The sequence below is a fragment of the Myxocyprinus asiaticus genome, chromosome 15, assembly GCF_019703515.2.
Source record: "Myxocyprinus asiaticus isolate MX2 ecotype Aquarium Trade chromosome 15, UBuf_Myxa_2, whole genome shotgun sequence".
Taxonomy (NCBI): Eukaryota; Metazoa; Chordata; class Actinopteri; order Cypriniformes; family Catostomidae; genus Myxocyprinus; species Myxocyprinus asiaticus.
In genome coordinates this window covers 27,333,452-27,359,593 of record NC_059358.1, presented here as the reverse complement: position 1 = coordinate 27,359,593, position 26,142 = coordinate 27,333,452, and the positions used below count along the sequence as shown (strand labels likewise).

Here is a 26,142-nt window from a genome sequence, read left to right as displayed (position 1 = left end):
ACCTAGTATTCAGTGATGCACAGTTTCTTCCAACTTGTGCATCCGCTAGTGGACAAAGGAATAGGTAGAGTGGGCAAGTGAAAACAGTCGATATAAAAGTCTATACTCCTGGTCTTCAATGTTTTTCAGACAAAGAACCCCTTGGTGGATAGAGATGGAGCAGGGACTCTAAGTTACATATTGTATAAAATTGAGTGTTGCGTTTTAGCCAGGTCTATAATAACATGTGTATAGTCTCATATTAATGTATTTACATGTTTACATAGCAAAGCCATAAATAATCATTACTGATGCACATTGCACAGATATATACTTGTACATTTCATTTGACTTTAAATACATTTTAAAGTGGGAGGGACAATGAAACATTTAACTGAATTTTAGCTTTTTAACTTTAGTTTTTTCGATGAAGTTAACTCTGTATTGTGTTTTTGTTTTTAACTCACCCTACATTACTACTGCGGAACTATGGGTCCCAGACCTATACAGTTAATCTGTAGCTGATGTCAAGACATACAAATCTTATCTTCGAAAGAATTTAATAGTCCATAGTGGAGAGGAATAGAACATGAGTAAAGGACATGCTGTCTGGTGAAGACCAGATGTCCTATGAGTCAGATGAGCAAACAAGAGCTGTGAAAAGTGGAAAAGAGGGAGAAAAGAGAGAAACTGATAGATTTGGAATTAGAGAGAGAAAGAGTGAAAGAAGGGGGAGAGAAGGTGACTAAATTGATGCACCATCAATTTGGACTACTCAACTTCGGAAAGGTCAATGGCCGCAAAGCTGGATCCCTGTACCCTCAAGGGCCACACTCTTAATTTTTATAATTATATATAAATATATACAGTATATATATATATATATATATATATATATATATATATATATATATATATATATATATATATATATATACACACACACACACACACTCAATGTATATATAAATGTAACATTTTTATATTAAGAATGTTGGAATGTTCACCTAAAAATGAAAAATGCTCTCATCATTTACTCACCTTCATGCCGTCCCAGGTGTATAACTTTCTTTCTTCTGCTGAAGACAAATTATGATTATTTTGAAAAAAATATCTCAGCTCTGTGGATGAGAGACAAATCAATATTTAAGTTATTGGCTTTTTTACTATAAATCTCCACTTTCACTTTCAGATGTGAAAGTGAAACTAAAACGTGGCCACATGTGACTATAGATGTGAAAGTTAGAGTGGAGATTTATAAAAAAGGATTTAAATATTGATCTGCTTCTCACCCACACCTATCATATCACTTCTAAAGACATAGATTTAACCACTGGAGTCATATGGATTACTTTTTTTGCTGCCTTTATGTGCTTTTTGGAGCTTCGAAGTTGTGGTCACCATTCACTTGCATTGTATGAACCAACAGAGCTGAGATTTTCTGCTAAAAAGCTTAATTTGTGTTCTGCAAAAAAAGAAAATCATAGACATCTGGGATGGAATGAAGGTAAGTAAATAATTGGAGTATTTTTATTTTTGGATGAACTATCCCTTTTACTAATTATTTTAAACATAAGGGGTGTCACCCACACCTATCATATCACTTCTAAAGTATTGACATTCAGTATTGTATTGACATTCAGGCTTGTCTGACTATCAACCGACAGCCTGAATGTCAATACAGTACAATACTGTACATTCTATATATATATACTTTTTTTTATATATTTTTATTTTTTATTGAATAATGTGTATCTATATAGTGCATATTGTATACTGTACAGTATATGTTATTATTTGTATATTGTTGAGTGTAATTATTTGTATATCAGATGTTTCAACTGTGCTGTGTTAATTTGATGTTGTTGTAAATTGGTACTGTCTCATCACTGTCACGACTGCTATGTTGATCGGAACTGCACCCAAGAATTTCACACACCATTGCACTTGTGTATATGGCTGTGTGACAATAAAGTGATTTGATTTGATTTGATTTGTCAGTTCTGTTGTCACTGTGATTGTCAACTAACAAACACAATGAGTGTTCAACATCACATACACCAGAGATGTGTTCATAAACAAGAGCGATATATCCGAAAAATAGCACCAAAAGTCCTTAGTGACAAGTCATAAAGATTTGTTCACCCCCCTTAGCGTTTTGCGCCGAAGTAGATCACTAAAAGCATTTGCGTGAAGGAGTCTAGACGCCGTCACTGCAGGAAAAACTGTTATTTTTCCTGTAAATAATGTTGTCATGACGAGTACATATCTCTGATGAGCTATTCAAGAGACTGGACAGATTTACGCCATGTTTAGTGAAATTGCCAGCGCGCGTCTGCGCACATATACTGTATGAACGCGCGCGCAGACCGACCGCCGCTCTCATAACATCAGCCATGCTCTGATATTATTTGTTTTTATTTATTTATTTATTTATTTGTAACATCCTCTTGCATTTGATATTCCTCTCTAATGTGATTCAGCAATATAGAAATCTAGCATAAATCCTCATGAAAATTGACACCTCTCAGTGAATACAGATTTGATAAGCTGCTGAGAAATGTCTGATGACGAAACTCTGGCCACAAAAGATCGCTTGAAGGCCGTGTTACGTAGCGCCACAGTCTTCCAAGCAAGTCAGTCCACTGTCGGCCATCTTTGGAACGCTCTCGGGAGGCCATTTCCAGTCATGACAGTGCAGCTCCTATCTACTTGAATGGAGAAAGAACGAAATCTCAAAAACGGTTGGTCAAGTTTACGATTAAAGAATATATTTCAAATCAGAAATAAAATGTGATAATACTGGAATCATGAATTGTGCTTGTTTACCTCATAATACGCTAAACACGTATTTTCCCTGGCTTGTATAGCGCATGCCCGTTAGCGAGTTGATTGACAGACTATGTCTGTATCTAAAGGTGATTGGCTCTTTTACTTGTAAGGCGGGACTCTACATCCGTTGGGCGCTAGAGCTTCTTGAATGGGGGTTCCAATTTCTCCCATTCATGTAAATAGAAGTGACCCGTCTCTGCTAAATACGCTCCTAAATACATAGGCAAAACAACCCTATGTGAATGAGAACAGAATTTAGCTGACGCTGCCATCCAGTGGTCAAAAGCGAAAACAACTCCATTATACAGACCCAAAATGGGTCGCAGTATTTACTGACACAGACGCGGAAAGGAGGGTTTGGGGAAACAATGCTAAATGCGAATAATAAAATGTAACTAAATATATAGCCGTGCATTATTAGGACAGCAAAATAAGCAGTCCATCAACTTTTAATACTGAGGAGAAAACGCTTATCATATCTATCTTTTGTCGATGCCAGAGGCCGAATGTTGCTACTATATTTTGGCGCGAATCTGTCTCTTGGTAGAAGCTAGCCAGTAGCCAAATTAGGTGTATACCAACACTGACAGGTGACATGCCCTCGTCCTCCATGAACATGTAAAGGGTAAGAAAAAAATACGACCAAACTACGTTAAATATGGCTTCACTTGTTGTGAGAATGAACAAGGTTTGTTTTGTGCAGTGAATTATTAGTTAGAATAGCTAGATAGCATGAAAAAAATAAAAACAGAAATGGTCAATATTCCCGTTCAGCCTATGTCATGTTAATTGTTCATGATTGACTTTAAGAATTTGTTTTATTTTTGTACTATAATAAACAATAGGTGTTGCCACTTAATTTCCAATGTAAAATTTGGGTGAAGCAAAGCCAGTTGAAAACCACTGCAGAATTGAATCATTTACAGACATTGTTAATCATTTAGCTTAAAATGAAAAGACAACATGTTCATTTTCTGTTCTTTTTCTCAACTGTTTTTATTCAGATGAGTGAAACACTTTCAGTTACAAATATGACTTTAAATGAACAACACTGTACAATGAACAAGCGAGTTATTTGTCAACTATTTTTTGGTTTCAGAGATAATTACATCAAAAGGTTAACCTGCCACCATAGGGAGGAAAAGAGAGACAGAGGACAGAAGAGAAGGAATAAGAGACTGCTCAACTCAGGGCGAAAAAAACCCGGAGGAAGGTAAAGAAACATAGGAAAGGGTTAAAACATGACAACAAACATCAAAGGGGCAAATAAGATGCACACATAACCACACTGCTAAAATAACCGCATTTGTCAACTACGAGTCAAATTTTTGAGTGTGCAACATGCATTCAAGCACACATGAACATATGTACACACAGACAACGACACACCCATACATTCTCATTTACACACTGAGCGAGCAGTGAACACGAAATCAGGGAGAAGATTCACAAACCAAAAAAGGAAGATCATCACAGACATACCAAGTCTTGTCTTTAAGATCATCATCATCATGAAGATGTATAACCCAAATAATGAGTAATTACAAAAATACATTTTATCATCATTAACTCATTGTATGTCACTTTGGATGGTTGAGGTTATACCTTCATAAACTGGGTTGTTAGGTGACCAGGGAGCGAGACATAAAAAAACAAACAAAAAAAAAAACAACAGTGTTAAGTATAGTTCTTTGGTTTAACTAGAAGTGTTGAAGTTCTTTGCCATTTTTATTTTTATTTTATTTTTTAAAATCTTTTTAAACACCTTTGGACTGAAGCTGTTCTTTTTTTGTTCTTTTTAAAATGTAAAATACAAAGAGAGCGAGAGAGAGAGGGGGAGAGGGGGAGAGGGGGGAATCAGAGTCAAACGAGAAAGAAAAGGTGTATCTAACTTCCAGTTCTCTTGGTCAGGCAGTGTCAAACGATATGTTATTCTTTTTGGGAATTTTTCTTAAACACCAGATCAGACTGTTATTGAAGTCAGAACTGACTGAATAACAAGATTCTGTGCAATTTTAGCGAATCTCAAGGTTTCCTATATATATACACACACAATATGTATATACACTGGCGGCCAAAAGTTTGGAATAATGTACAGATTTTGCTGTTTCAGAAGGAAATTGGTACTTTAATTCACCAAAATGGCATTCGACTGATCACAAAGTATAGTCAGGACATTACTGATGTAAGAAAACAGCACCATCACTATTTGAAAAGTCTTTTTTATTTTTTATTTTTTTTATCCCCTTTTCTCTCAATTTGGAATGCCCAATTCCCACTACTTAGTAGGTCCTCGTGGTGGCGCGGTTACTCACCTCAATCCGGGTGGCGGAGGACAAGTCTCAGTTGCCTCCGCTTCTGAGACAATCAATCCGCGCATCTTATCACGTGGCTCATTGTGCGTGACACTGTGGAGACTCACAGCATGTGGAGGCTCATGCTATTCTCAGCGATCCATGCACAACTTACCATGTGCCCCATTGAGAGTGAGAACCACTAATCGTGACCACGAGGAGGTTACCCCATGTGACCCTACCCTCCCTAGCAACCGGGCCAATTTGGTTGCTTGGGAGACCTGGCTGGAGTCACTCAGAACACCCTGGAAAGGAATTTGTGACTCCAGGGGTGGTAGTCAGCGTCAAAACTTGCTGAGCTACCCAGGCCAAGTCATTTTTGGTCAAATCTAGACAGGCCCCATTTCCAGCAGCCATCACTCCAACACCTTATCCTTGAGTAAGCATGCTAAATTGCTAATTAAGAAGAAGCCTTTATTTTGGTCACACATTATACATTTGCACATATTCAGTGAAATTCTAATGTGGTACTAGAAAATCACTTGCCATTATATCAAACACAGCTGAAAGCTATTTGGTTTGTTAAATGAAGCTTAACATTGTTTTTGTGTTTGTTTTTGAGTTGCCACAGTATGCAATAGACTGGCATGTCTTAAGGTCAATATTAGGTTAAACAAAAATGGCAAAAAGAAACAGCTTTCTCTAGAAACTCATCAGTCAATTGTTGTTTTGAGGAATGAAGGCTATACAATGCTTGAAATTGCCAAAAAACTGAAGATTTCATACAAAGGTGTACACTACAGTCTTCAAAGAGAAAGGACAACTGGCTCTAACAAGGATAGAAAGAGATGTGGAAGGCCAGATGTAAAACTAAACAAGAGGATAAGTACATCAGAGTCTCTAGTTTGAGAAATAGACGCCTCACATGTTCTCAGCTGACAGCTTCATTGAATTCTACCCACTCAACACCAGTTTCATGTACAACAGTAAAGAGAAGACTCAGGGGTGCAGGCCTTATGGGAAGAATTGCAAATAAAAAGCCACTTTTGAAACAGAAAAACAAAAAGAAAAGGTTAGAGTGGGCAAAGAAACACAGACATTGGACAACAGATAATTGGAAAAGAGTGTTATGGATCTTAACCCCATTGAGCTTTTGTGGGATCAGCTAGACTGTAAGGTGTGTGAGAAGTGCCCGACAAGACAGCCACATCTATGGCAAGTGCTACAGGAAGCGTGGGGTGAAATGTCACCTGAGTATCTGGACAAACTGACAGCTAGAATGCCAAGGATCTGCAAAGCTGTCGTTGCTGCACATGGAGAATTTTTTTATGAGAACTCTCTTAAGTAGTTTAAGAAGTTCTGAACATTTTTTCAAATTGTAATAGTAATTTTTCATGTTATTAACTGACTATACATTGTGATCAGTTGAATGCCACTTTGGTGAATAAAAGTACCAATTTCTTTCAAACTTTTGGCTGCAAGTGTGTGTGTGTGTGTGTGTGTGTGTAGTACTGTACTGTGCAAAAGTCTTAGGCACATAAGATGTTTCACAAAACATTTGTCTTAAGATGGTTATTTATATCTTCAGCTTTAGTGTGTCAATAGGAAATATAAATCTTAGACTCACAAACATTACTTTTGCAAATAGAAAAGATTTGAACAGAAGAACAGGGAGCCCTGCAACAGATGTCCTGGCCCCCACAAGGCCCCTCACTGAACATCGTGTCTGTCTGAAATTACATATAGAGACAGAAGCAATTGAGAATGCCTAAATAGAAGAACTGTGCCGAATTCTCCAAGAAGCTTGGAACATCCTATCTGCCAACAACCAAGAAAAACTGTGTCCAGGTGTACCTAGTAGAATTGCTGCTGTTTTAAAGGCAAAGGTGGCCACATTGAATATTGATTTAGTTTTTTTATGTTTACTGGACTTTGTATGACATTAAGTGATAAATGAAAACTATTTATACTGAACAAAAATATAGATGCAACATGCAACAATTTCAAAGATTTTTCTGAGTTGCATTTAAGGAAATCAGTCAATTGAAATAAATTCATTAGGCCCTAATCTAATCTAATCAATGCGTATGGAAAATTTCTGGGATCTTTTATTTCAGCTCATGAAACATGGGACCAACACTTTACATGTTGCGTTTATATTTTTGTTCAGTGTATTTCATTATTTTTGAAGACATCCTCACTATGCAACATTTTTCACAAGTGCATAAAACTTTGCACAGTACTGTATATACTGTGTTTGGTGACTGGAAAAGTGGTCACAGGGGCTGGTGCAGGACAGAGGAAGTGAACAGGCCAAAGCTTAAACCAAATAGGTCGGCATCTTACAGACTAAACAAAAATAAGTTTTTTTTTCCCCCACTTAAAATGGCATCACAACAGTGAGTGCTTTCATCTTCCTTGATCTTTCATCTAAACCTTACAGTTTAAACATTCCCCTTTACGATCACTCAGCCCTGGCCAATTAGAACTTCAGAGCTTCTGTCTGTCCCCTACCGGCAGATGCAACCAGCTTCTCTGTTTAAAGCATTCATCTATTTGGTTTGTCATTAAAGAGAGTGGGGTATATGAGGAACTATCTCTTTTTACACCCCTTACCCAGGAGACAAAACAGGCACACCGAAATAATAATAATAAAAACAAAGAAGGAATAGAAATAGGACAAAGAGGAAAAATGAGGCAGAGAGCAACAGAGAGGAAGATGGAGATGGCACTGATACATTTCCGTTATCGCACAATTACATACATTTTGCTGTATTCTCTCCCCTCACTTATGGAACCCCTTATGCATCTTCCATCCAAATCCCTCCATCTATCTTCTCCTAAAATATTTGGTTTTGTAGCTGTTTAAAGCTTTCAGTTCAAGGCTCATGGCAGCACTGCCCTCAACATTGTCACACACGTATGGTAGCTATCACAACAGTAACCATAGCAACACAATCGCTTACATCAGCTTTGGTGAGACAGGTACGTAGAGATACAATGCAGGTGAACCGTTAAGAGATCTACAATTGATCTTGTCTAGATTGTAATCTCACCCCTTTCTCACTTTTCTATCAAAACCATGGCAGTGCATGCTTTTACTCTGGAAGGTTACTTCGACGTTGTGAGTTAAAGCTACCAAAACATTTTAGCAGATGAAACACAGTGCTGCTTTTTCCCCTGATAGGTTACCCCTCTACAGGCTTTGTCCAGTAAGGAACAGCTAAGGGGTTGGGAATACAAGTGTCCACCCCATGCTGCCGTGGTTGGCCGATTAGGACCAACGGTTGCATTTGTCGATGGATTTAGTTTGAAAGGTTGCCTTGGCAAAGGAAGTTTACATTTTAATACAATCTGGTGCCTCAAACACACCCACTACAAAACAGCATTTGGAATATATTAAATAAATTAAAAAAAGAATTTAGAAAATTTGCAAACAAGCCAGAGGAGAATAAATAAAGTAATACATTTGTTTCAATTGGGGAGGAAAAAGACACAAAAACCCAAAAGAGAGAGAGTGTGAATTTTTGGTCTAGGGAAATGTCAACTTTTTTTTTATCTTTTCACAACATTTTTCATCCATACATTAGTAATAAGTAAGCAAATATAACAGAGATTATTTACTACAAAATCTATAGAAGCACTAACTGACCCACTCTAACTATACGATAACAGAGAACTGAGCTTATGTATTTCATCCCTCATTGAACCTGCAGTGCTCACCAACTACAGATTCCAACACGCTATAAATACAACTGTTAGGTGGTGACCTTTGGGTGGGTGAGAGTATGTAAATTGTAGAGTATATGATATTTGGTTCTTTTAAAAGTTTTAAAGCTCATTTTATATTTGACTTTGGTTCTTTGGATGTACTTGAGCGTGTGTGTGTGTGTGTAAGTGTGTTTGTGTATCCTGGTTTATCATCTGTTGTACTGAATTTTCACAGTATTGTTTCAACCACCTGATTAGAGTCTCTAACACAACTATAGGAACGAGTAAAGAACGTAAAAAATTAGATTTATGCAATACGTAAATACCTTTTTACCAAATGATAGCACACAAATGAAGAAGTACAGCATCTACACACACGCAGAGAAAACCCCCACATAACAGACAGATGGAACAAAAGACCAAAAACAATGACCCTCCCAACCCCCAAATATCTTTTTCAGATGAGTTCAGTGAGGTCATCAAAGATCCCACCCCCCAGGACCAGGAAGCATTTGAATGACAGGAGGCAGAGGCAGGTGGAACCATCGTGCCATACATTGATCCCTTGCTACAAGGTTCTGGGTGACCTCGGTCCAGATATGTCTGAAGGGAATGATGTTTGTCTGTACAGCAACTCATTTTCTCCTCTGTTCCTCTCTGTCCATATTTGGTTTGTTTTGTTTTTGGTTTTCCTTTCTGGGTTAGTGGGAGTTTGGCTGGCTGTGAAGTTTCATATAATTTTTTTGGCTTGTAGAAAAAGCAGAGAGGACGGGAGCCCCTTTATGGCAGATCCCAGATATTTCCCATATGTGTTTTTGAGTGGGGTTGTCAAGGTTTGGGCTCCTGATCTCTTTCTGCATCACATGAATAATGATCTGATAATGTGTATGAATGAATTGCTTTGGTATTCAAAAGGGAGTCAGGGAGACAGGTGATCAATGAATGAGGAAGGATGCAACTGCATTATTAAGAGAGAAATGAGAATATTTGCACTCACTTAAACTAGAGGCATGAATAGAGGCTTTGGTCTCTTTTTTTTTTTTACAGGATCTGAATTAAACTATACGACATTCATGTCTTGGGACATACAGTACAAGTAGATGCTGCATGCAAACTCTTGCAGCGCTAATATGATGAACAGCAAAGACCAAACCCTCTCTATATGCTCAACAAGGCATGAAATGATGATGATGATGACCAAATGCACTGAAACATTCAATAGAGACTTGAATAACTGTTGATGGAAAACCTGCTACTTTCTGTAAAACTATTAAGCAACAACAAGGAAGAACCACAGAAAGCGTTTGAGCCAGGCTCACTCAATAATTAAATCATAAAAACATAATGGAAAGCAGGAATGACAGAAAGACAGTATGATTGCATGGCAGATGGTGATGGCTGGATTGTGTCACTGGATCTGGTCCTGGACAGTCAGCTATTTACAGGTCCTTTGGATAAAGCTTTTCCATCCGTATTTTTGGCGTTTGTTTTTGGTATTTGAGATTTTGGTATTTGAGATTTTGGTATGCTTTTGTCATAGTGAGTCTTTTAAAGTTCCATTATACTTTTTGGTATTCAGTACTTCACATGTTTGCTTCAAAGAGTGGAAATCCCACACCTTTGCCATTGTTCTACAATGCACAGTAAAGTCCTTTCTTTTGTTGATTTGGTGCACACAGATTCAAGGATCTCATTTTGTCCTCTTCTAACTGTACTTTTTGTTCAAATAGTTCTTCGTTCTCCTTTTATGAATGTATTTATCTGCATCCTGCTAAGCCTTGTGGCGTTTTTTTTTTTTTTGGTTTCACATTCCCTCCTCCTCTTCCTTCCTCCTTCCACTCTGTCTCTCCATCTCTCCCCTCTTCTACTCTGTGTATTTTTGGCATCAGTAGAGCGAGAGAGAGGGAGAAAGTGTGAAAGAAGAAATGAAGGAAGGAGGGGATCAAGAGATGCTTTGGTTGACAGGTGAGGTTTCACTTCCTCCTCCCATTCCTGTGGTTGGCTTATGGGCAATGTCACTAAATGTTTGCCCCTCCCATTGAGTGTGGACTGTGTACCAATTCGCTGGAAGAGCAGGACAAGGCGGGGCTTGAGCAAGGGGAGGGACTCATGCCGACTGTGACAGAGAATGATGTTTTAGCAGCATGGGCAACAGCCAAACCACCTAATCCCATGCCAGTGCCTGTTGCCATGGGCAACAAAGTGGAGTGGTGAGGGAAGAGGGAAGAGGGGAGACCTACTCCTTGGCCCCCAGAACCACCGATGAACACCTTGCTGCTGCCCTCAAGACTGGAAATGGGCAGCTGGCCACCACTGGCTGCTAGTGCTGTGGAAGACAGATTAGGTGAGTATACTATAACATTCATTGTATTATTCACAGATATTTATGAATATACAAATTGATATCAATGAATCTAAAGCTGGGTGCACAGTCTGCAATCTTTTTCTATCCTTTACAATTGTAGCTTGTCACATTGTATGATGGTGACTTGTGTAAATGCCGAGGCAGACTGTGCGACCTCAACGGTCTTTTATGAGTGACTGTATGTTGCGTTGATGGAGCGATTGATCAAGTCACATTTTGACATCTTCATTGAGTGCAAAATTTAAATGGTACCACGCAAAGCCACGCAAGCCCTGATGCAAATGTTGCCAATGTTTTGCCCAGAAAAGATAAAATAAAAGAGTGTCTTTAGTCTGCTGCGGCTGAGAGAAAAAGGGAATTGCTCATTCTTCAGAGTGCACTCAAGTAATTTTCATAATACGATCATAACATGAAGGGAACACTAAATAACAAGATATTTATGTTGTATATCACAAAGACAACTGAGTATAAACATTTTACCTAAATATCTCTCCCGCAATTTCTCCTTCACATACCGGTACGTCATCAATTTCTTTGCTGTTATTGGTTCTTCACTAAGTCTAATTAATACAATAGAAGAAGCCAAACTTTTTCTCCCAAAAGAACTAAAGCACCCTCGGCGAACCAAGCCTGCGTTTATACTGCGCACGTCGTTTTAAAATTAATTAATTGAAGGTGACACTATAGAAGGTCATCAGTCATCAATGCTCTTCAACAAGCCGTGTTCTCCTAGGTCAAGAATTTTAGGGATGTGTGTGGACAGGAGAAATATCACCAAATAAACACCTTAGCAGAACAAAAGCGTAATTTTAAAGCGAACTAAAAGAAGCCTGTTCGCCCAGTGAGTATAAATTTGCCTTTAGACAGCTGGTGTAGGATAAGACACTGTCAGAACTTCGTTGTAGGCTTCCATCGTAAATGCAATACAGTAAATTGGCTGTCTGAAGCATGCCACATTTACTCCCAAAATTTGTTTCAGACGGCAAAATCGTACAGTATGCACCAGGTTTAATATGAGTGAAATGATGAACAGATGCAAGAAAAAGGAGAACAGGAGTGGTAGCCAAAGCGAGGACAACATCAAAAAACACCCAAATAGAACTGACAGAGTAACACATGACTGATGTGAGGTGGCAAAACACATTTTTTAAGGTGAAGTAGCTATGCTAATCTTTAGAATAATTAATCTCTCTTTCCTTCCCTTTCTCACAAACCTTGGATAGTAGCAAGTGGGTTGTTGCCATGAAGAGCTTGGTTTATTCCTGTGTTAACTCCCCTCACTGTATTCCTGAGTCACACCAACAAATAACCACCCCCAAAAACACACAGACATCAAGGGAAAAGAGAAAGGAAAACAGGGAATAGAAGGGGGAAAAAGAAAAAGCGTTTAGCATTTAGAATTTTAGTTACGGGATGGATAAGCAGTGCTTAAAGAACAAATCCTTTGAGAATAAATATTTTATAAGTGTAAATAAGCTTTTAGAATATGCTTTTCAATACATTAAAGTGTGCAGAACTCAAAGACACATCAGTCGCTCTTTTTCTGTCTCAACTTTATTAAACTACTAAGATGTAGTGGGCCTTGGCAAAATCTTTTATGCCTCTGAACATGTGCACTCTGTGTATCCTGTGTCGGACTGGGGATATCAGTTTAATCATTTAAGATGAATTCAGGTAAATTCAGGCTACTTTTTTAATATGTTTGTGTGTGTAAGTGTATATTAGTGTGTAAGCACAAAGACTCTGCCAGTTGTATTCACCTCAAACTTGCAGCAAAATCGGTGATGTAGTTTGAAATATCACCGTTCTTTTTATGCCATGAACTGCAGATGACAAAACCACACACACACAAAAATACATTTGCGGGCGCACACACAAAGTTTAGCTACAGTTGCTGAGCCACAAAGCGTAAAAGGAGAGTTTTTCTTTATTGACTAAGTACTGAGTGTTTTTGAATGTTGAAAAACTCACCCTGTGTTTAAACTTAGTGTGCTGTGACTTGGTGGAGCAGGACTGTTGTCATTACGGGGTGGTGGAGTTACAGGAGAAGGGGCGGAGCTTAAGGAGAGCACACTTGGAGTCACACGGCCAACTGATGACATGGTGGTCACTGACAGAAGTCACGAAGAAGAAAAGACAGAGCATCCATCAATTATAATGTGTAACTAGCTAAAAAATCTTTCCATCTTTTTCAGAATTTAGCAATCTATCTGTGGTGAGCAAGTGTCCATGTGTGCACCCTACCTGTTGTACTGAGACTTGTCACTGTCTGGGACAGCCCCTGACTGGACAACTGTAAGGAGGATGCAGGGTAAGTTTGGAATGTGACAGGTCAAATTAGAAGATTGATGGATAGAATAATGTAGGGTGAGGGGGAAAAAGAGGACAAGGAGAGAGGCAGGAATCAGACACTGGAAGGGATGTGCTCTGTTGTCCATGTATAACTAGTCAAAGTTGCTCAATTATGCAAAACTTTGATTACAGAGAAAAATACTCACTTCATTAGTTAGTGAATACATACATTCAAGAAACAAGTGACAGGTTGAATCCCCCAATAGTATTATGTCCTAGTTCCATGAATTGGCTAAGGAGGTAAGATTTAAAGGGACAGTTCACCCAAAAATAAAAAATTCTGTAATCTTTTACTCATCATCATGTTGAGTAAACAATGACAGAATTGTAATTTTGGGAGAAATTTGCCATTAAGATTATTCCTCTTGAAAATGCAAAGCAATGCAAGATGGGTGGAACCACATTCAGGAGTGAGTGGGAAATGCATCATTATGAGAATGTCTATAAAATCTGCTCATGCATGATAAACCAGTAGTGTCTCGGCACAGGGTTGATCGAGATGGGAATATGGGCCAAGGGAGCAAGCCTGGTCATACCATGTGCGGGCTGTAGCAGGGGGGTTTGTGCGAGGTGGGCTGGGGTTGGCTGGGCAAGGGAGGGGTGGCACTGGAGGGGTTAATACGTTTCTCTTTCTGTCGACGGTTGCAGAACCAGACGCGGATCACCTCCTTCTCCATGTTGAGCTTCTCGGCAATGAGCAAGATCTCCTCTGAGGTAGGCTTCTGGTTCTGAATGGAGAAAACACAACAAACTTCATCACATATTTAGGATAGGACTGATTAAAACTGAAGCTTCATCAAAAATTGACTTTTCAAACAGGTTTCCCGAACACTCGCCTCATCTGGCATTGATTGGACAAATAGATAGTCCCACCCCAAATTAACACAATTGGTTGAGCTAATGTTGCCATGTCAGGCTGGTCGTGATGCTCCAAACAAAGAAGCAATGTTTTAGTGCTAGATAGTTGTGTCTGCAAATTAAGCTGGGATACAAGAAAGACTTTTAACATCAAAAATAACACTTCAGCCTTGAGGACATTCAGGACATCCACAGAAACTTTGATAGAAGCAAGCATATGTATATGAATGTTTCTTTGGTTATATATTGTGCAGTGGTTAGGTAAAAATTGAGTCATGCTTTCTGACCGTGATAAAGCTGCGTTCCAGAGCAACACGGACGTTTGTCTCAATGCTAGTACGTTTCTTCCTGCGGCGACCAGGCAAGCCATCGAACCCCAGTGAGGGAGAGGAGAGAGCACTGGGACTTGGCAATATGCTGTCCATCGACATTGTCTCTGTGCAAACCAGTAACAAACTCCTTAGTTACCACCTTAGATTGACCGTCTCTATCAAGTCCATGACATTTTGACAGTGAAATTCCTATGCACTGAAACTTAATCTACAGCCAGTTACCATAAAAAAAAAATTCTCCATGTTTTTAATGTTTTATAGTTGTTTGTTGTAAAGAAACTTAACCTATGGTATTCAGGAAATTCACAATTACTGTTTATTATTATATTAATATGCACAGATTATGAGTGTGAGAGGAATACTCTATGTTTGATCGAAGGCTGTAAAATCTGATGCTACCTGCATCAGTGAGCCACTTCTCCAACAAAGGTTTGAGTTTGCACATGTTCTTGAAGCTGAGATTGAGCGCCTCAAATCGAGAAATGGTGGTCTGACTGAAGTCATTCCCATAGAGCTTCCCCATGGCCAATCCCACATCACCCTATAGTGAAAATTAATCAAAAACATGTTATTATACAGGGAAAAACATCTCTTGAGTCTGTGTGTGTGTATGTATGTGTGTACCTGTGTAAAGCCCAACTTGATTCTTCTCTGTTTGAAGGTGCGAGCAAACTGCTCCAGTTCCTCCAGGTCACTGGGCTCCTCAGGGTGAGAGGGCACCGGAGTCACCGTGTGCACACTGCTTTCCGCAACCTTGTCTCTCTGCCATATACCAGACAAATACAAGACTCAAGCATGAGTGCCCAATTTGTAACATGTTTTGAGTGTGCTAGATAAAAGACAGACTCCCAAATATTTGGGATTTTACCTGTGCTTGAAGACCAAGTCTGGGTGGAGCGGCCAGCAGGCTTCCTTGGTTTTGCTGAGGTAGTGGAATTAAATTTGGTGTCGATAGCAGCCCTGAAACATACATAACCATAAGATTATAATTATCACCATTAAATCAAGTCTAATTATTAGATTATCTATGAAAATCTGTTATTTTTTTCTAATCACTATTTCTTGGAAGATTACATCAAGATAAAGCAATACGTTTGCGACAACACATTTTATCAGTCGCTTGTCAAACTGGGTAGTTCCTTTGACAGTGAAATCTCCAAAATTCCGCTTCAAATACAGAAGCTGTATAATAATTAAGCACTATCACACGAGCATGAGTGCTATTATACTGAATATCAGCACAAATATGAGTGTGATATTGCTTAGTTAATATACAGCGGTGTACGATTTTGGGGATTTCATTACTACTATCGAGTAACTTACATTTTACGCCAGATGTTTTGTGTATTTTTGCTCTACTAATGAAAAAAGTTCAAAACGAATCCAAAGCAGGATCAACCATTGCATGTTGCGAAGCAACAGACTGACAAACACAAGTGGACTTGTACAAACTATGAACAAACAGTTATAAATATCAGCACTCTCAGAACACCACTTGTCCAATCAGATTAACGGAACAGTAACTAACTGTTATATAAACATCTATATTGTGTGTTCTGATTAGCTGTAATTTTGTTACTCTCTGTGCAGATAGAATAATTACTTGACACTCTAAACATGTCAGTTAGGAGACAATGTAACAATACGAATAGTAAATGCTAAAAATACTAAAGAGTCTCAGTCAGTCATGTGTCAGTAAAAGTCACCTTGCTGCCCTTGCTGTGTTTGTGGTAAAAGAAACTGTGTGGGTGAAGGCAGAGTGTGTCCTTGAACAAGGACTAACTGCTGCAGCTGCAACAACTGCTGAATGTCCTGAAAGAGAGAAAAGAGAGAGAGAGAGGCTGAAAGGACATGATGGTTTCACTATAAGTGTAAAAGCAATATTTCTGTAACACTATGAACTGTGGATGTATCATATCAGTTTCATGGACCCTTTTACAGACTGTGATGACATTTTTCCACCTTTTTATAGCTGTGTAAATCTATCAAAATTTTTATATTTTTATTATTATTATTTTTTTTTTCTATTTCATTGTACAGTAATTTATAACATTACTCTTTGTGTTATATTACCCTGGCATTAATAATAATAAAAAAAATAAAATAGTCACAAGGGATAGGATGAGTATTACAGAAAATTGTGTTTATTTTTTGAAAAATGTTTGAGCAAAATGCACATACGTTCTCATCAAAATAAAGGTCTTTAATACACAATGTAAATGTTCAAAGTTTAAGTAATGAGTTTTTCATATATCTTTCTGTATAAGAAAGAATAACAAACAAATAAGCTTTCAAAAACAGTGGGCTACATTCAGGCTGATTGTGTGCAGAACAAGCAATAGAACTGAAACTAACCTGTCCTGAAAAAGTATGTGAAAGCGTATATTTATTTTTTAATAATTTGTCATTATTATAATCAGATTTAAACTTTTAAAATGTAAAAATTCAACATTCGATTAATGGAAATTGAATTGAATTTAAATTGTATATATAATAATCATATGATATGAATCATATGTCAAAAATGGTACTGCCACTTTAAGAGTTCAATGAGCTTCTCACAGACTGGCACAGTGTTCCGGTTCATTAACAAGAGAGTGCATTCATGCTTTATGTGATTAAAATGTGATTTTATCTGACTGTAAAGAACAGAAAGGATATTAAAAGACACATTATTCAATGAAAGTGGAGTGCTTGGATCTCAACGTTGATGGACACATTTACACAGATGAAATGGTCAGTTTTAAGCATTTTTCAATCATTTTTAAATGAGCATTTTAAAAGAGCATTTTAAACACTTAAAGGACCGCAAATTCTGCGTCGAAAAAAGCTCAGTAAAGGTAAAATCAAGCAATAGAGGGATTATGATGTTTGACGGGACATTTCATTTATGATCTCATGGACAGAAAACTACAGTTTGTTGCAAATTTCGAAATACTGAGTTTTGCCTCGATATGGTTTGTCATTTTTTTATTTTTTTTTTGTGATATATCGAATATATATCGTCCCATCCCTAATAGTCACCACTACTGCGATGGTGTTTCTAATACTGCACGGCAGTGACAGTAAATTTGAAATCTTTCTTCTGGAAGCTGTAATCTACCACTCTATTTTTTTCTCTTTTGGAAAGTTAATTGTGGACTGTGTCTTTTGCTGTTGGAGCAAATCGGAAAACAAAAATAATATTTGCTATGGTCTCCCATTCACTGCTTTAAAATTTGACCCCACTATTGTTTACTTCTGTGTTCCAAACCCAGAAATGTGACAAAGTGTCCCTTATTATTGCCCTCTTATAGCTGCCTCACACAGGTGTGCTGCCCAGCGATTTGATTGGCTGTACCTGGGCAGTGAGCTGGATTGGCTGAGAAAGAGGGAGCTGGTGAGGAGAATGCGGGAGAGGGGTGGCGGTTTGTTCTTGTGTGCTCTGCGATTGGCTCTGTGGCTGAGCTGCCTGCAGCTGTGCTTGCTGCTGATTGGCTGCGTGGGCTGCATGCGACTGCTGCACAGCTGCAGCGAGGAGCTGCGCCTGCTGTAAGAGCAGTTGTTGCTGTGCAGGCAAGAGTGCAGTCAACTAGAAAGAGAGAGAGGGAAAAATAGAGAGAGGAAAGTGTAGAAAAAATAAAAGTTAGAGGGTTGTCTGCCTCAGTCACCATTCACTTTCATTGCATCTTTTATTTGTTCCATACAATGAAAGCAAATTGTGACATTGTGCATAACATCAACTGTTGTGTACCATGGAAGAAAGAAAGTCATAGGATTTGGATAACATGAGAGTGAGTAAATGATGACAGAATTTTCATTTTTGGGTGAACTGTCCCTTTAAAATAAAGTGGTTGAAATGAAGCACATTGAAAGCAAGCAAGCTCATGTAGGGGCCATAGTAGACAATCATAAGCACACATAAAGAAAAACTCAGAGAATAGTGAGAGTCTCACCCCTGCCAGCTGGCCACCTGTTAGCATGAGCTGTGTGTGGGAAAGGGGTGTCTGAGCGGTTGTAGTTTGTACAGGAGCAGGAGACATTTCACCACAATCCTCCACCTTAGTCTAAAAATAAAGAGACAAAGACAGGTTAATGATGAATTCATGAGATATTGAAAGGGAGGACAAGGAACATTAATTGAGGGTATTTATATTTTTAAAATGTAATTTTTTCTGTGTTAACATTCTTTCTCATATCCCAGATTAACATGCAGAGCCAACTGAATCTAAGCCAATTTTAGGTTGATTTCCACCTAAAAGTGGAACCCTATGGCTCTGTGGCACTATCAAAATATTGCTCTGGATGTTTGAGGTGCCCTTCCAGCCTGACACAGCAACATTGGTTCGACCAATGGTCTGAGTTTGGGGCGGGACTATCTGTTTGTACATTCAATGGAAGATGGGGAGTTTTCAGGTCTGTTAAAAAATCTATTAAAAAACAATGATTATTTTTGCAATTTCATTTTATGACGCTAGTGGCGCAGAAATTACACACATAAGCTTTAAAATTAGAATCATAAAGTGACTGTTGAAAAGACCTACATCACTGGTCACCAGCATGTATGTTAAGTTTTGCATTCTGTTTCCCAGTATTAATGTTGGATTCTTAAAGGAATAGTTCATCCAAAAATTCCTTACTCACCCTCATGCCATTTCATATGTGTTTGACTCTCTTTCTCCTGCAAAACACCACAATTTTTTTTAGAAGAAAATAGCAGCTCTGTAGGTCCATTCAATGCAAAAGAATGGTGACAAAATCTTTGAAGCTCCAAAAAGCACATAAAGGCAGCATAAATGTAATCCATACTGAAACGATGAATCTGAAACTATTCAATCGATTTTGGATGAGAACAGACCAAAATATAACACAGGATGCGTCTCAATCAGTTCCCTAGTTCAGTAGTCAGGGCAGTGAGTTGGCCTTTTTAGGGCTGTCTAATTTGCAAAATCGTTCCAGTGCACTGAAACGTTCACTCCCTAAAAAAGTCCCACAATGCACAGTTAAAACCAGGGAGCTTTGTTGCTCACTATGTTCCCTTACCGGAAATGTCGTCATGTATTCTGAAGTCTCTCAAGTCGTTAGATGACAAGCACAAGTGTAAAACTATGAAGTCCAAGCCTTATTTTCTCTTTAAAAGAGATGTTTGTAAAGTCTTTCATTCATAATTACCATGAACGTGAAACAATCTTTTAAATATTTGAGTTGTTAAAAGAAGGTTTAAAATACACTCCAATATATTTTTATTTATGCCATTTATCTGTTATAATAACACTGTCCATTTGAATATCTTCAACTAAATTAACAATAGTGTAATTTATACAGCGATGTTGTTGATTAATAACAGCTGCGCTTGAATGCGCGAGCTCGTTAACGTGTCGCAGGTGATTGAGTCATAAGTGTCCCAATGTTCAGTGTATCAGTACCCTTACCAGTGCTCGAATTCGTGTTCATGATATACTGATTCATGACATAGGGAGCTAGGGAGCTGATTGAGACACAGGGTCATTTTTACTTTGACATCAGCAGTCTCCTTGACAAGCACTAGGAAGTGTAATCGACCTTGAAATCATAATGGTGCATAAAGACTGAAAAGGCAAAATGTACAGTGATAAAGGAGTTATATTTTGGTCTGTTCTCACCCAAAACTGATTATATCGCTTCAGAAGACATTGATTAAACCACTGGAGTCTTATGGCTTTCTTTAACGCTGCCTTTATGTGCTGTATGGAGCTTCAAAGTTTGGTCATGATTCACTTGCATTGTATGGACCTACAGAGCTGAAATATTCTTCTACAAAATTTTGTTTGTGTTCAGCACAAGAAAGAAAATCATACACATCTGGGATGGCATGAGGGTGAGTAAACGATGAGAGAATTTTCATTTTTGGGTGAATTATTCCTTTAACTATCTTAGCCTGCAAGACCACCTTACTCAACCACTTTCATAATAAAAACTATGCTGGTTGATTTTTTGCTGGCACACAGCATGGCTATGCTGTTCCACCAGCTAGACCAGCAGAAAACCAGCATAAACCAGCCTGGAAATTCATGCTGGTCTAAGTAGTTTGTTTCAGCAGGGGAGGCAATAAATTGCTAGCGGATGTTAAAGGTGCACTCAGTAATTTTTTTCATCATTAAAAAAGTTTAACTCCTCATGAAATGAATTGTGATTTAAAAACATATGTATAAAATCATGAACACTCACATAAGATGTAGACACCAGTCATATTGGTAACCTTATAAAAGCTGTTTTATTCTCCATGGAGAGGGTCCGCCTCTCATGTGTTCAGATCACATGACCACTCGCATTATTTCAGCAACCGCCTTGTTGAACACTTTCACAGGATTAAATTAGTCATGACTAAATTTGAATATTGAATTCTGTATGGGCATCTTTAACTTCAAAATAATGATGTTGAATGATGCTGCATCCACTCCACTAGGGGTAAGTCCAAGACTACATGAAAAAAACTTACTGAGTGCACCTTTAATATTTTGCATGGCAAACTTTATAACAGCCCTTGTTATAAAAAGGGTATAAACTATTAAACTCAGTTAGAAGGTGTTTCACTCTTTTTAAGTGGCATCAGTGTGAGATCATTTTAAGATTCACATGGGCCAACTGTTTTCAAAGCCCGAGGATTTTAATGGGCACCAATCACGAACTAGGAATTTGCTGATCTCTATGTAAATCACTGAGAACGTAGAAGAGAAGCTAACAATACCTGCCTGCATATGTATGCACTTCCATTTACACAAATTCACTCACCTTGGTGCTACTGCTCAGTGTGGAAGAAAGGGAGAAAGGGTTGATTTTCATTGGCTGAACCTGCAGAAGGAAAGCACATTGACCACATGACTTATTTTTAATCATGCTGTGTCCAGATTAAAAACATTGTTGCCTGTCACCTGATGTCACTTACCTGATTATTAGAATCTGAGCCATTTCTCTCTGAGTCTGAGAGACAGATAGAGGAACAAAGAGAGAGGTTAATGTGAAGACAAGTATTGCTTAAGGCACATTGAGACATGTGAGAAAACTTAATTACAGACTCAAAAATATAACAAAGCTACACCTGTGCTCTCCATCGGAGAGTCTGCCGCTGGATTCTCAACCTCTATTGGCTTTGACATTCTGATATCTGTAAAAAGAGAGAGATGGAGTCATTGTCTGTTGCTACAGGCCGATGCATTTCTTTTGACACACTTTATAAAGCACCACATATTAAATGAAATGGTGTTGAAAGATGATGACCAGGGAGGATTTGTAGTGAGGAAAGAGTCTTTGACATTGATCAAAAACTGCAGGAATAGTCATATAAATTAGTCATCATACTTTAAAACTTGACCTTATTTTTCCATCCCTTAAATTTAATCCAGACCCATGCACCCTTATCCCAGAGAATACCCCTTTTTAAATTCAAAGAACAAGATGTAAAATTGTATTTACTATTGGTTTTGATAGTGTACACAAATACAAATTCTAACACAAATATGTAATACTTGGAATAAAAATGATAAACAATTGCACACATTTTGATGATAAAAGTGTTGAGTCATAAGTAGTTGATTTCGATCCCAAACAAGTGGAGTCTGGCATGATTAAACAAACAAAAAACTACTAGTTATAACATCATTATAGATGTGTCATATTTAACTGTAAATGGGCCCATGGGACTGTCCCAGTAGTGTCTCTTAGCTGAAAGAGAGTGCAAAAAGTAAATGAATATGCTCATTTTATATCTTATACGAATCCTAATAAACATACTCAGAATGAGTTTTTACAATATTACAATGTTCTGGTCCACATTAAACTACAACAGAATAAAATTAAAACAACATATTTATATACTAAGTCAGAAGCACATCTGTACACACACGTGTATGTTTCTGATAAGAAATTAAGGGTATAAGCTCTGCAGCACAAAGAAACTCTCAAATAGACATGCATAGACATACACACACAGAGAAACACTCTCTTCCCTTTTGTGCAAAAATGCAAATAAGCCCAACGACTGACTAATAATATCACCCACCTGCATATTCCGCTATCTCTCCTGCTCATCTCTGTCTGTTTCCCCCTCAACATTCACACTTCATCCATTTCTCACTCTTTCACTATTCCTTTCATCAATATTTAATTCCTGCATATTACATTAAACAATTAGGCCTGATATTTACTGTCATACTCCGCTAGAGGGCAGTACAATATTTTTGCCCACAAACTTTCATGATGTGTAAAAATGCTTGTAACTTGATTGTCTGCAATAATCATTAAAATCCCAGAGAAAGTTAGACAAGAAACCAGATTTTTACTCATGTCAATTGGGTAACTGGTGTAAAAGCCGCTAAAAAGCTGAAGAATTGCCCACTTCCTCTAACAATCAAATCCAGGGTTCAACCACAGTGGCTGATGTAAGGAAGTAAAAGAAAAAGGAAAGCCCCTCTCGAATCCCACCTTGGAGCATGTTGTATGAATGAGCTCTATGTTTCACAGAACTGCCTGTTGGGAATATGGTGCCCTAAGTGTTTAGGCTGAAAATTTGAGAATATTTTTAGATTGTGTCATACCCAATTTCTGACTTTTTTGTGAATTAAGTTGGGTAGCATAATCAATCTTAATTATGTGAAAACACAACAAATCCAATTCATTATTTTATTTGTCTTTTATTTTGCCCTTTTTAGGGTTAAAGCTGTGGTCTTCAAAAAGGCATGAACTTAACAGGTATCTTTGAAGCAAAGAGGTCAAAGCATGTTTTTTTATGGCTTACTTTTGATGGGGTACCACAAACTGATCTGACACCTTGTGGACTATGAAAATTAATTTGATGTTCAGTGTTGCTTGATATGGAGTGAATGTGCAGTTCATTATTTATTTGAAGTTAATATGAAAGGACATCTAATGGTTTGGTGTGAATGTCTCACTTCTCTCTTTGTTTCCCCTAAGGCTGGGGCAAACACAATGTGTTAAACCAAACCTTTACTGTCGGGCCGTCTATTAATATTCACTTACAGACACACATGATTGAATGTCAAAAGTGCTGCTATATTTTATACAGCCTTTATACATTAGCTTACACATGCATATTTCTTACTCAAATATAACAATGCCTGAACTTCTCTTTTTCATAACTTCTGTATTAAAAGGGATATGGTAAACCCAGAAATCTGTTCTTATTATAAAACTAAAATAATTATGCTTGCACACTGCCCGCACATACTGGAAATGATTGCCAAACTAAATTACTGTCATGCACCATAAATTGAGAATAATATCTTAATTCTGCAGTAGGACAGAGACACAAATGCATGTTTTCTACATGCCTTGTGTCTGTTACCCTAAGGAGGGACATTAAAGGCTCATTGTCTTATTTTTACCGCCACTTTAGATTTTACAGGATTCTTCAGTTCTTAAAGCTAAGATTGCCACACAAAGATGTTTCTTCTGACAAGAATTAGGGCAATCTCAAATTTCCATCTCTGAATGAATGAGCCTCTCTGTCTTTCCTTTCTTCCATCATTTTGCTCAGCAAAACTTGTTCACATTTAGCTTCATATTAATGATAAAAATGTGTCTTTAAGTCTTCTGACTCTTGACTAGTAAGTATTCTGATTGCTGATCTCTCTCACAATTTACAATGTTTAAAAGGCCACGTAATCAATTCTACAGTAAATATCAAATTGAGGAAATAGCAAATGAACGCATGCCAACACTCCTCAAGGAAAAAAGAATTCTCCATTAACTCATCCATCAGACTCATTTTAGCAAGCACATACTTTACGAAGTCAATCTATTATACTCTCAATCACCCAGAGTATACCGGTAGCCCAGTTCTTCACTCTGACAAGCAAAAAATAGTTGTCCTAAGAACTGTCTTTTGAGTGTGCAGTTGGGAGCTGGGGGAAACCCCATGAAGAACTTCACATTGGGTTTCCCTGAGGTTCCCTTACACTTCCAGTCATGTAACTTTACAATATTTCATCACTTCTTCAGTACTGAATGGTGCTTATTTGTTTGGCTCGAGCAACCGGCACATAAATAAATATACATAATGATACAACCTAGAGGCCACAGTGTCATAACCTGAAACTTTTATGTATGTGATACCACATATTGAAGTTGTTGCACTAAAAAGCAAGAGAAACTGAACTCTCTGTATTTAGGAAGAAAAAATTTAGGTTTGATGTGTTTCCTATTAAAATTTTCTAATTGACGATAGTGTTAAACGTAATGCAGAATTAATTGAATATAATTTTGAAGACTTTAAAATATAAGTCAGAAGACCAGCAATAATAAAAAATGCTTTGCAAAAGATTATTAGATTGTATTATTAATTCTCATATTTAACTATATTACAAAATCTCCATTAAATGCAGTCCTGCGGTATTTTTATTTTAAAAATAACACCACCCAGAGATTGCCTAGAAAAGATCAAATCTCTCTGTGGGAATAAGAGGGAAAGCTGTGAGAGAAGCCACAGATTTCAGTAGCTGAGAATTTAATAAAAGTGCATATGCAGAGAAGCCAAAAGAACTGTGTTAAAGAACATTTGAACATTTAACACTGCCCACAATTAAAAAAAAAAACACCATACCCAAAGTGAAGAATGGTGGTAATAGTATAATCAGTATCAATAGTTTTTCATCAGCACAGACTGGGTAACTTATTAAAGAAGGAAAATATATGGTTCAAAGAGAATCTGTTTCAGCCTCCAACATAATTACAGCTTGGAAGGAAGTTTGTCTTTTAGCAGGACAATGATCTCAAACTCTGATTGGCAAAAAAATATAAAGGTGAGAGCAAAATTGTATTAAATTACAATATGAAAACATTTTTGAATTTTAGTGCTTTGAAATAAAAATATCACAGGGAACCACATTTCATTACAATATGTGATTGAAAGGATTAACACTTCTCTGTCTCATAAACTCCTTTCTAGCTATAACAGAGAAATAGACTTAGAAATTCATTATTGTACCTTTTGCTAAACTTTTGAAAATCTTGCAAACATTTCCTGCACATTTCTTTCTTTCGTTTTCTCTATGCTGAACTTCTTGGTTTGATGACCTTAAAATGCACCTGAAACAATTCCCTGCATTTCTAATGAATCCATCTAATAAATTAAGAAAAGACTAACCTGGCAACCACATAGATGCTCTAGAAACATACCTGGCAACCACATATGGGAATAGTCCATAGATGCAACAGGACCGGTCTTTGTCATTTTGATTAATATGTGTGCACTTGTTCAATGAAGTCCTCTGTGTGTCTTCTCACACATACACACACTCTTTCTCTCTTTCACTCTGTCAGTGTGTGGCCGAGGAGGAAGAACAAACTGATAACAAGTGGGGGGGGGGACTCTCCACTCCTCCTTCCTCCGTCACCTCCTCTCTATGCTGTACCCACCCACACTTCCACCACCTCCAAGCCCACT

At 37.8% G+C, this 26,142-nt stretch overlaps 1 protein-coding gene and 2 long non-coding RNA genes across 7 annotated transcripts; 2 read left to right on the top strand and 1 right to left on the bottom strand.

Moving 5' to 3' along the window:
• Window positions 1-2,433: 2,433 nt before the first annotated feature.
• On the top strand, window positions 2,434-10,621 carry LOC127453019 (uncharacterized). 2 transcript variants are annotated; one of them, XR_007899355.1, is made up of 2 exons: window positions 2,434-2,723; window positions 3,911-10,621. It is a non-coding gene; the product is annotated as an uncharacterized LOC127453019 (long non-coding RNA). The 2 variants fall into 2 exon arrangements; XR_007899354.1 differs by lacking the exon at window positions 2,434-2,723 and adding an exon at window positions 3,131-3,436.
• Window positions 9,107-26,012, bottom strand: LOC127453016 (POU domain, class 2, transcription factor 2-like). Of its 4 annotated transcripts, XM_051718999.1 has the most exons (17): window positions 25,875-26,012; window positions 21,781-21,846; window positions 21,628-21,662; window positions 21,474-21,533; window positions 18,659-18,769; window positions 18,064-18,294; window positions 16,430-16,535; window positions 15,592-15,683; window positions 15,348-15,485; window positions 15,123-15,264; window positions 14,679-14,827; window positions 14,070-14,261; window positions 13,426-13,474; window positions 13,153-13,291; window positions 12,942-13,004; window positions 12,396-12,469; window positions 9,107-11,142 (listed from the first exon to the last, which is right to left on the bottom strand). In XM_051718999.1, exons 1-17 carry the CDS (start codon window positions 25,927-25,929, stop codon window positions 10,835-10,837), a joined length of 2,010 nt encoding a protein of 669 aa, XP_051574959.1. In that variant the 5' UTR covers window positions 25,930-26,012; the 3' UTR covers window positions 9,107-10,834. The 4 variants fall into 4 exon arrangements, with proteins under 4 accessions (XP_051574959.1, XP_051574961.1, XP_051574960.1 ...); XM_051719001.1 differs by lacking the exon at window positions 18,064-18,294; XM_051719002.1 differs by lacking the exon at window positions 12,396-12,469 and having other exon boundaries at window positions 11,005-11,142.
• Window positions 11,015-15,536, top strand: LOC127453018 (uncharacterized). The gene is made up of 4 exons (XR_007899353.1): window positions 11,015-11,160; window positions 13,377-13,492; window positions 14,182-14,247; window positions 15,385-15,536. It is a non-coding gene; the product is annotated as an uncharacterized LOC127453018 (long non-coding RNA).
• Window positions 26,013-26,142: the final 130 nt, after the last annotated feature.

Coding starts and splice junctions, on each gene's coding strand:
- LOC127453016 (XM_051718999.1), bottom strand. CDS start 25,929: ATGACAAAGACCGGTCCTGTTGCATCTATGGACTATTCCCATATGTGG. Junction 18,295..18,658: donor CAGGTGGCCAGCTGGCAGGG/GTGAGACTCTCA, acceptor CTCTCTTTCTAG/TTGACTGCACTCTTGCCTGC. Junction 14,828..15,122: donor GAAGTGGCTCACTGATGCAG/GTAGCATCAGAT, acceptor TGGTTTGCACAG/AGACAATGTCGATGGACAGC.